The sequence below is a fragment of the Parasteatoda tepidariorum genome, chromosome 4, assembly GCF_043381705.1.
Source record: "Parasteatoda tepidariorum isolate YZ-2023 chromosome 4, CAS_Ptep_4.0, whole genome shotgun sequence".
Classification (NCBI taxonomy): domain Eukaryota; kingdom Metazoa; phylum Arthropoda; class Arachnida; order Araneae; family Theridiidae; genus Parasteatoda; species Parasteatoda tepidariorum.
Genome location: NC_092207.1, coordinates 67,359,968 through 67,371,649, shown reverse-complemented (window position 1 = coordinate 67,371,649; position 11,682 = coordinate 67,359,968). Strand labels below are relative to the sequence as shown.

Genomic DNA, 11,682 nt, shown 5'->3' with positions numbered 1-11,682 from the left:
AATAATAGATGCTGTTTCAAGATGCAAAAATAATTTAAGTCAATTCATGATAAATAAAAAAGCATACTCACAGAAAAATATTTAGTTTCAATAAGCCAATATATTTTAGTTTCGTAAACAAACATTTCTGTTCAGGTTACACTCGAAAATGTTATTAAAGTTTTCATTAAAAAGTACAATTTCGTGACAAATTCACCTTTAAAAACAAATACTTATATTCGAGAGAATTCTTTTGTTCCTTAAAAATCAATTCCTTTTAAAATCATTCATTTCGTACATCATGAATCCGATTACATTAAGAAGATTATCCCTCAATTTAAAAAATATTTCAAAGGAAAAAAAAAGCTGATCGTGGTCGTGGCTTTTAAGCAAAGTTAAAATCAATATTTTGTTTTAAAAATTAAGGAATTGCAGTGCATATATCTATGCAAGCATTAGTTATTTATTAGAATTTAAAGCACAGGCATAAAGATTCTTTTTTATTTATATTTACGTTTCAAAAAGTTAATTTGTTAAGAGCATAAAATCATAACTAAAAGCTTAATTTTTACGATTTTAGAGATTAAAAATTTAATTTTTGGGGATTAAAAGGAATTTTTGGAGAATTTGAAATTTAGTGATTATAAATTTAAATTAAACCAGCGAAAATTTTTTTGAGAGATACATTGTTAAAAAATACTTTGGATCAAAAATATAGTGTTAACATGCATTTTTGATGTGGCAAAATTTTAGAAACTTCACTATAGGGTGCTTTTGAAAACATGAAATGTAAGTTTAATGTTCTTTCTGTAGTGATTTCCTCAATTTTTAATTGTTTCTTAAATATTTTATTTGTTTTCATTTTATCAAACTTTTAAAAAGGTATTTTCATACGCAAGCCCCTTCACGTAAGAGGTAATTGAGTCATTTTCCATAGATATTTATCCAATTGTTAATGAATATCTTTCAAAAGCTTTCGAATATATAACTCACAAATTGCACTTTTTCAGAAGTATTTAATACTGAATAAAACAGTAATCCTTGATGATTCAAAATATGCAATTATCGTCGAAAAGAAGTTAACTTAATAATTTTTAAATCAATTGCCAACATTTAAAAACTATAGTGGATAACTGAATTTTAACTTTTTCAGTAATTTAAATTTTTTGTCACATATTGAACATTTCAAGATTTTTACAAAATTTGCACTATACTCTTCAGCACCATCATAGTTTTGTTTTCGACTGAACAATTAGTCAGCCAATTCAGCCAGCAATGCCAAACTCAAAACTAAAATTTTTATTTAAAATACATTGAATGACCGAATTGGCTATTATTTTTATGAACCCTTAATCGTTCTACAGTTATACACATGTTGTGTCTACAGTTGTATTTGGTTCAGTTGGAACAGCCATCCATTTAGAGACAATTTTTGGCGTAAACAAATTGGCGAAAGTATCCCTGAATTGGCGACTCATTGAGCAATAAAGAATGAAATTAATAGCGCTGTTAAGAAGAGCCAACAAATCTACAAACTCTCCCAGATTCAAGTAAACATTGTCGAAGAAAGCTTTACCCAAAATTCCACTGAGGAGAGCCACGATACCTGATGGAAACTCTGTGATGAGGAACAGCAGGAGGATTGCAAGGAGCATTCTTGTTGTTCTGTCGTGTGTTTTGTCATTTTCAACACGATTTTTAAGCCTTTGCCTTCTTTTATTTGCCTCATAAAGAACTTTTATGAGGCCCAAGCTCAAGCCAGTTAGAGCTATGCAGGGTATCAACTTTGTTAAAACACTAAAAATCCAAAAGTTTATTTTTTCTAGTAATTGATTGTTGCTCTGGGCTATCTCACTAAAATATACTCGATACCCAGTCAATCCGTTATGATGAACTTCGATAATCGTGAATGTAAGGTAGACTGGTAAGCAAAACAAAGCACAGTTTATGTATGTGCATGCTATCGCCAGCCGTGCCCTAGGCATACTGCACCAAGTTTTTGCAGCTGCTGGACAACTAACGGCTACGAATCGCCAAACAGCTAAAGTTACAGTTAGCCACGTCGAAATGGTGTGACATACAACCGTAAAATGAGCATGGAATAAAGTATAAACTGCCCAAGCGTAAGAATACTTCTGTTCTGGTGGTTGATTAGTTCTTACATAATTATGAATACAAAATGGTAGATATGATACCATCACTAGCATGTCTGCTACAGCTAAACCTGTTAGAATGGCATTAGTTGGCGAAATCATGTCTTTCCGTGTTAGAACAATGATATTTAACACATTTGCGAAGATTCCAAATATGCAAACAATAACAGCCAAATATCCATGTATTGTTAAATATCTGCTTCTAAAAGTTCTAAAGTGATCACCAAAAAACGGGCGTGGTGGAGTCGTATCAGGGTAAATATCTGTAGAAGAGTTGATCGTGAAATCCAGCGCATCTATGTCTCCAAGCCAACTATAGTCACTGGCATTCAAATTTTGAAAATATGGTTCGTAAATATTTGGTGTATCAGCGATAGGATCCGTATAGTTTATGTTTGGTACACTGAAACAGCAGAAAATAGATACTGCTGTAGGATGAATCTGAAGAGGCATAGACATATTTGTTTTGGCTTTAATAGTTCAAAAATATTCAAAAGAAGCAGTCAAAAGATTGATTAAACATGTCTTTTTTCTCATTATCATGGGCAGAACCATTATTCATACCTATAAAAAAGAGAAAAAAAATGTTAGGTTAGTGAAACATAATCTGAAACGAATCTTAGTAAATCTTCAAACATAATTTTACTATCGTTAATTATATCTATTTTTAATATCATAGGGTTGCTGTGAAAGTTTTTGAGAGAAAAAAATTCAAGATATTAAAGTTTGTACTTGGGTAATTCTAGTTAGTTTTTATTTTATTTTACTTGCTTTTAAACAACAGGAGAGTCATATTGATTACAACCACGGTCTACTTAACCAGTGACTTAAGAAGTGTTTAAGCAACATATGTTAATTAGAACTTCGGCCGAGACACGGTTGACTATACAGAAAATATCATAATTAATTGTGTTTATAGGAAAAAGGGTATGGTAGAGGATACTTTTTTTTGCCAGAAAATATTTTTAGAATGTTGTATGAAAGAATTTTAGTATCGATCGTTCCATCCTGACAAAATATCAATTATTGAAAAGAGTATTACTGGCCAGCCATATAATTCACTCACCGGAATTACTGAAGTTGTCGAATAATATGTCTTATTACATATGCAGAAACATTAAATACCTCTGCAATAACTTCCGTTAATACGTTGTGGTGGTACGAAAAATGTTTGTTGGTTTATGTAGAGAATATATCATTAACAACGAGGATCAACAATGCCCAATCGGTAAAGATGAAAGAGAAATGTCAAAGAAAATATACAATGATAAAGCTAAAAACTAATAGAACATGTGTCTACATATTATATACATATATATATATATATATATATATATATTATATACATGAACATAAATTTTAAGTTTCAATTNTAAAAAAATATTCTTTTATATATATATAATTTAAGATAATAAGACAATGTCCTTCAATTCCATTGCACTATGTACTATACAAAACTAATCAATAAACAAATTGTTCAGACAAACTGCTGCGCAACCTGCTTCTTAGAAAAATAAGGAATACGACTTAGATATATCAATGTTCTGAACATAGTTACTTGCCTTTTCTCATCTCATCTTGTCATATCTTTTATTAAACTCACTTTTTCATTTCCTTTTTCGCATTTTTTTTTTACGCCAACCTGCCATTCCCTTGGCATTTGCAATAAACTTGTTTTGTCACCCCAACCCTCAATCTTCTTCTTTCCCCCTATTAGAAGAAAGGGGTGGCGGAAATAAATAAATGTCTTTTCAGCTCGAGAAGACGAGCTTAATTATAGACGGTCGAATCTGGGGAAGAAAGGGTGTACGGAAGATTGAAAGGTATGAAAAAAAAAGTTTAAAAAAAAATGTTCTAGAAAGTAGTAAAAGAATTTGTTATTAGCTTGAGTAGATATGATGGATAATGAAAAGAGGATATTGATAGTGTAATAAGAGTAGTACGTGAAGGCTCGAAGATTTACGATGCAGAGAAGTGTTCTTTTGTGGGTTTACAGCTCTTGTTAGAAATTATCACAAAAGTTTCTAATTTACTCCAATAATGCTTTTTTTCGTAAATGAGAATTTATCACGATTATAGAAAGCACAATAAATATAGTTAAGTTAATTCTCTGAACGCATATTTACTAAAAATTAAGATAAATTTGCGTTTGTTTGTACAGAGATGTTATTTAATTTCTGCTTTACAAATTAGACCTTTAGAGCAGTATCAGCGAATGTGCAATGTGTTGCTGGATGTAATATGTAAATAAGTTTGCGTAAACCATGAGTAAAAATTTAATAATTAATGTTTTTAACAATTAACAAATTGTTCACGTTATGTTATATTTTATTCTGTAATACCTTTGGTTCCTCTGAAATGCACGGAAAATAAGTAAAGTTGCAAAAATAAAAAATTAAGATGCATAAAAGAATAAAACTTATCAGCAATATTGATTGAATTTCCTTGTTTATAAAATAACTTTCTAATTATTTCATGATATAATTTTTACTATTATCTTTTTTTTTTCATCTATTTTTCAAAAATTGAGCCATTGAATGGAATGAAACATAAACTGTTTACTTGATTTAAAAAATGTAGTTATTTATTTTACCATTCTGCAAGCATTTAAAATACTTATAATAAGTGGGCACATAGTATGAAAAATTTGTTATATATAATATTTAACTGGGTCTTAGGTTCGTTTAGTGACTCATTTCCAAATATCTCGTCCATATGTTATTGGCAACTCTTCGATCACACTGCAAAAAATACCGGCTCTCAGTTTGCCAGTACTTTTTACTATAAAATAGATTTTAAGACAACATGTTACGGAACAAAAAATAAGCTATACTTTAATTTTTACAGTAATAATTATCGTAAATCATTGAATCACTCTATTTAAATAAACATTTTGGCAAAAATGATGGTATATTATTTTGCGGTAAAACATTTTACGGTGAAATGGATTTTTTGAATAATTCATCCTAAGTGTCGGAACTTTCTACAGTATTTTGATTCAGAAATGTTTACATTGTTGGTTCCATTGTTATGCATAGGCAAATAGTGCATTTATTATGTACTGTCACTCAAGATTTATTTCAATTAAAAATTTTAGGTTAATTGAACGTGTCTCTGTAAATAGCATTTTAGAAGGCAGTTTTATTATTTTGAGAACAAGTCTATTGACTTGATTGAATGTAAAAGTATTACATTAAAGTTATCTGTTTGACATAGAAAATAACTACCCTGCAAAATGAAAACATTTTTATGAACATATTTTTCAATTTTTTCAAATAAAAACAAGTATAACTGGAAAACCAAAAAATAGTGCACGGAGGAAAAGTACTCGTAAATTTCTGGAAAATAAATTAATATATTTTCAGTATAGTATAGTAATGACATTTCTGATAAAAAAAATAAAAAATATAATGTTAAAAAAATTAAATATTTCTAAGAGAAAAAATTGATAAAATTATCAAATTTCATCACTTATTATAAAACCGTATTTTATTACTATTTTTACCAAAATCATTACCAAGCCGCTGTGGTAAAGATTACCATTTTTTAGAGTTTCCACAGAGCAATTCCTACACATATTCTGGTAGTTTTAATTATACATTTTTTCTCAGTGTGTTTTTAAAAAAAGTCTTAAATATAAACTTTATTTATATGCATTAGGATTTAGCTTACTTTCTAAATATCTATTGATGAAATAAACTGCAAAATATATTTTATAAAATCCAATACTCTTAAAACTTTGATGATTAGAAAGTATCACTTGCAAAACTCTTAAATTTTTGATATATTCACGTCAGTGATGCCCTTATAAAATTTCAAAATAGTCAAAACATTTCTGACATCTGTTTCTAGGATGGTTATTTGAAAATCTGTGTAGCGACAAGTAAAATAAGATTAAAACGCAAATGCCGTAACAATAGTTAAGTATATTAGCTGTTCTCAAGATTATTAAATTTCCACCAATAACTCAACTGGAATTAAAATTTATTTGAATACATTTATTTTTAATAACGAAATATGTCTCTTTATTAAATATTTTTAAAAAAACATTTTTGCTGATGTGAAAAAATTGGATAATTATTTTTTCAATTTAAGAAAATACTAATTTTCAAAGTAGGAAATACATACGAAAAGCTGAGAGGAAAAAGCAGGTAAGTGACATTAAGAAAATGAGATTTCTCGGAGAAATTTCTTATTTTAGTCTTAATAAAATATATAGCATTATCGTATTTCTATTTTAAATATAGTAATTCAGTAGTTACTCAGTGCATTCTTAGAAATTTCTTTGAAGAAAATGGTTAAATAGCAATTTTATTTTATTGTTCAATTAAAATATTCAAACAAAACTGTCAAATAATCATAAATAAATGGTATTCAAACTGTTAACTGAGAAAAATTCCGTTTGTGAACTGCTCTCACCTTATACGGTTAAAGAACCAGAATTTTATCGCACTAATTAGGCCCACCTAATGAAGCCACTTAGTTCTGGTACATATTATGACTGAAAAGGCTAATTTACGAATCTCATGGCTGGAAGAGTCTCAGGGTGGACACCACACTAATTCTTCCATTCCTTTCAACAAAAGAATTTAAAGTGTTCCCCTCTTTTAGGATAGGTGAAGCCTCCAGATAAACGAATTCAACCACATTCTATGTCCCATTTGATAAAACACAACTCAACCTATTTCCAATTGTTTAGAAACCATGCTAGTTGTAAATGGTTAAAAAAAATTACAGTTTGGAATTTATTTTTTTCACCATACGAGTTGTAAAAGGTTTCTAAAATCGCAAATATAAAAAAATATTCTTTACCGTAATCTTTATGGTTAAATGAATGGACATACTGTTGACGTTGTTTTACCGTAATTTTAAAATGAAATTCTAACAGTGTGGAAGAGGGAGGTAAATGACTTTATTTCATTATTTCTTGGTTGGAAGAACATGGTAATTGCGCTTGGCAACAAACAGCTCGATAAAATCACTCTCTTGAAACAAATGTTAAGTCGCAAAGAGTTCAAAGGAACTCTGGAGAAACTTAAAAACCGCAGCTTTCATACATTAAGGAGGAATGTAGATACTTTCACGAATCTGTAATTAAAAGAATGAAACAGCCCCCTTAAATGGCTTCATATCATTTTGTTGTTTTTGGTTCGCAATACTCTGTGTTTCAGACACACTGCTCTGTTAATGAATTTATTATTTTTCTGATTACTTTTGTGTTGATACAAATTTTGTTGCAAGCTGAATACTAGTTTTTTCATGCGGGTTAGATTGAGAAAAAACTAAATAATAAATAATTCGGTAATGATTAACGTTACAAAGTCATGAAAAACACTGAAAGAGATATACTGATACAATTAATTATGTAATTAGTATTTTGTGTTGATTTCCTTGATGGTTTTACGCTATTAGATTAGGCAAACATTTTTTAGAAGTTTATCTAATCAAAACAAAAACAAAAAATTATTTAACAATATTCAGTAATTTGACATATCACATTTCTCTTGATGGTATAAAATTACCCAAATACACATTTTTTTTAGTACTTATCCCATTCGAAGGGCCGTAAAAAGCCTATTTTTACGGTAATATACACGGAGAAAAACATGCTGGTAAAATTACCGTTATGTTTGGTAATGACAATTCTAGTGGAAAAAAAAGTAAATTTCGTTATTACGAATTTTGTTAATAAACCCTTTATTTGGTAATTTTTCAGGACACATGGAAACTATTTTCCTGAAAATCTTGTCACCAAAATTATGATTCTTATTAAATTTAGTGAAAACTGCAGTAAATTTAACTGAATAAATGGTTTTTATGCCATAATATTCTTCCACTGAGCTCTTTATGTACATAAGTGCTTTGAGGCAACAAAGGATATGTCATACTCAATTTTTATGGTTTTTCAAATTAGAACTTTACAGGTTTCCAAAATTTTTATTTAATAACACCACAATGCATTGAAAAGTTTTATTGGTATCACGGTAGTTTTCTCCTAAGAATGAGATCAAGCACAATTTAAATTAGCATTATATTTTCCAGAGCCATCTACTTAAAGATAAATTATATGTATGACAGCCGTATAATGTTCACTTTAAAATTTATCATTTTTGACTTCTGTTGAAGCAATTAGCTCAATTCTCTTTTAGTACTTCAAATATCTTTTCAAATATATTTTTTTGACTCTGCCAACTACAAATAATTTTCAAAATAAACATTAATTTACAGTACGCGAAATAAAAACAGACCACCCTAAATTACTTTTGATCTAACGATCAGATCACTTCACGTTCTACGACTCAATCTTAATGGCTCGAGAGGGTGACGTCAAATATAAAATTTGCAGACGATATTTTAAGTTGTGACTAAAAAACATACTTTATCTGCGTAAACATACCTTTTTTTCGACTTATTCACATTTCTAACCCTAAAATATGGGGAGTATGTACTCTACATAAAATATGTGCTCTGGGAAATACAGTCCTAATAGAGAGCGTTACAAAGCTTGGACCCCTTAATGTTAATTTTACTTTTGTTGTATTTTACCATACGTCGAGAAATTTTCAAACGAAATGAAAAATTTTTTGCACACAATTCTAAAATTCGGTCCGTGCAAAAAATAACTTTCAGTAAATATTTAAGATTTTTTATTCTTTTATTTATTGATAGTCTAAAAAATTTTGAATTGTTAGGTATACAGATTTTTACATCATGTAAAAAAATAAGACTTATTTTTAGAACAAAATATCTAACTCTGGTTCATTTTTATAAACATTTTATCATTTTTATATCATTGTTATATAAATTGAATAATTTGCTAATTAATGTTAAAAAAAATTTTAAAAACAGACAACTCATTTGTCCCATTAAGGTGAAATGTTCTCAGTTGTCGGACAGTCATTTAAAACCACGAAAAAACATAAAATAAACAAAACTTTTGTTTTAAAATATCCTCAGGCTTAAAAGTATTACATTTACAATTTTTAAAAAAAAAATGTGAGGCTGTCACTTTTTATTACCAGTCCAAGACTTAATCAATTATTTTATATTTTCACCTAACCAAGCAAGTCTCTGCTGTCATCTCATATTTTCAAAATTTCCATTTGCTTGGGGGTAAGACATTTAATTTTATCAGAACATCCCTTTCAGTCTTATGAAATCTCGACAGAAGAAGACAGTTTCCGAAATGAAAGTTGAGCGTGCTTTTGTTGAAGCTCCATTCTCTCAAAATATTTTGTGTCAACTTTCATTAATGGGTGCCGTAACTAACGAGCATTAAATATGAAGTTCAGTATCCTTTTGGTGAGTAATATTAAAAATATTTAAGAGAATAACGTATTAAAGAGAATAATATGCATAATTTTCTCGACAGGATGTGGAATAGAGTTCACATTTCTGAGCCAAATCTGTCTAGAAAGAACATTTTGGAATCGTTCTTTTGTTTAAAACTGTCAGGAAAGATTGTATCACCAATAGGGTAGGCAGTAAGAAGAATTGTGGGAAAATAGATGAGCTGACGTTTCTAATGGATAGTTTTTTCTACCCTTTTATTTGTAATCATGCAGCTGCAGGTCTGAATAAAGCAATAATATTTGTATGCAAAAAAGAATTCATGCATAATTTATAAGTCTTTTTATTCCTTTGAAAAACATGCAGAGTGCTGTCTTTCAGATATGCGTAATTTATTCATTTTTTCTATGACTATTCTAGACCCTTGATGGATAAATTACCGCGTTTTTCTTTCCTCCTCTTTATTTGCCAGAGGCTCATGTGATATAGGTTCTCTTACATTATCTACCCCAGGGATTTTGTTTTTTCAACTTACTTATAATTCAAAAAAGAAAAAAAAATGGGAATTTTCTTTTTTTTTTCTTATCAGTTAAATAAACACTTACCAGAAGCAAAATTTCCAGTTAATTACTTTCAAGTATCTCAGGAAATTACAATCTTATAGTTTAAATATTTAAAAAAAAGTTTTATAAATTCAGAGTATAGAATATATTTCTATAAGACTACGGAAAAGTGTAGTGTTGTTATTTTTTTAACATATTTATAACACAAGATGCTACACTGTAAAAACAGCGGTGTTTGGGCGAATTTGGTGATGAAAAACTATAATAATTGTGCTCTATTTGGTACGTCAAGTTAATAAATCGAGTGTTCTTACACACTTCAAAGTGTGTCGTTGGGGAAGTGGATGACATATATATATGCGCTTGTTTGTGTGTGTGTTTGTGCGTGTATGTACGTACAGAGAAAGTACATACATGAACACTGATCATTCAAATACATTAATTTAAATATTGTTCAATAATTTGAGTAAAGGGAAAAATACACTTAAACGCTTTTTACTGATGCTGTTATCGTTAGAGAATAAAGCAATAGTTCCTGAGAATATAATTTGTTGTGACCCTTTGTGTAACACTATTGTGATTTCTATATTTAATTTTAAAAGTTTATTGCAAAAATTTGCTTAGAAGGAATTCAAGAGATGGAGTCTTCATAGAGTGAAGTTGTAACTTAAATGAGGCAAGTCGCATAAAAGAATACACGTTGCACCGATGAGATAAATTCGCTAAAAAGTAAATATAAGAAAAGATTGAGACCCAAAGACAAGTCATGAAATGGTTCCCATGAGACTTTCAAGGAATCAAAGCTGAAACAAAGTGGCATCAAACTTTCTCAGTGACTTTAGTTCCATTAAAGTATAGTTGTTGCATCTAAGTGACAAAAATCACAATAAATAGTCAGTGAGACTTTTATGTGATATCATGAGATAAAATGACATCAAAGTCACATTCTGACCTTTTTGGAAAAATTTAAGACGTCACACCAGTGGTTCAGGTGACTAATTTTGACTTTATTACATTGTCAATATTATATTTCGACTTCATTTTTTAAAATTTATCTTGACTTTATTGTGAAAATCTGTCTTTATTGTGAAATAGTGTAAACGAACATACTGGTGTTTTGCTGTGCTTAAAACTATCCTAGCTACACTACTTTAATATAAATTAGTTGCCGCCAAATACCCTAGAGAAAGTAAATGCAACTAAGTTACACTAAATATTTGTTGCAATGTAGGAATGAGAAAAGCATTGAATACATTATCACATGCACATTGTTTTATAAAAAGAAAAATTCAAAATTAGATATTGATATTTAAATATATTTATGTTCATGTCATAATTGTTTTCAAATAAATGTTTTTACAGTGAATTATAAGGCAATAATAAAATTCTGCAATTTTTTTTTTATTTCCTTAATTTGAAATGTTTTTAGTAATGGATTTGTAATTTTATTACTATCATTTAATAATCATGGTGCACAACCCAGCTTAACAAACATTAAAACTTAAAAAACAGTGCAGAATTATCAATGGTGCAAAAAGATAACTTCAAATATTTTTTTTTTGAGTTTTAAATAGTTAATTTGTATTCAGTATTTTAACAGCATTCGTTGACCAAACATACAAGTTATGAAAGTGGATATAACGTATTTGGCAATCAACAACGTCAAAAACTTATCATACACATATAACGGAATAAAA

The 11,682-nt window shown here is 29.0% G+C and overlaps 1 protein-coding gene across 1 annotated transcript in view; it reads right to left on the bottom strand.

Moving 5' to 3' along the window:
• Positions 1 to 594: 594 nt before the first annotated feature.
• Positions 595 to 11,682, bottom strand: part of LOC107441265 (G-protein coupled receptor dmsr-1-like) — a 77,064-nt gene continuing 65,976 nt past the window's right edge. Inside the window, exon 3 of the mRNA XM_016054464.3 lies at positions 595 to 2,696. Coding sequence (XP_015909950.1) covers positions 1,344 to 2,591 — 1,248 coding nt within the window. The 5' untranslated portion in view covers positions 2,592 to 2,696 and the 3' untranslated portion in view covers positions 595 to 1,343. The remainder of the gene's footprint in view (positions 2,697 to 11,682) is intronic.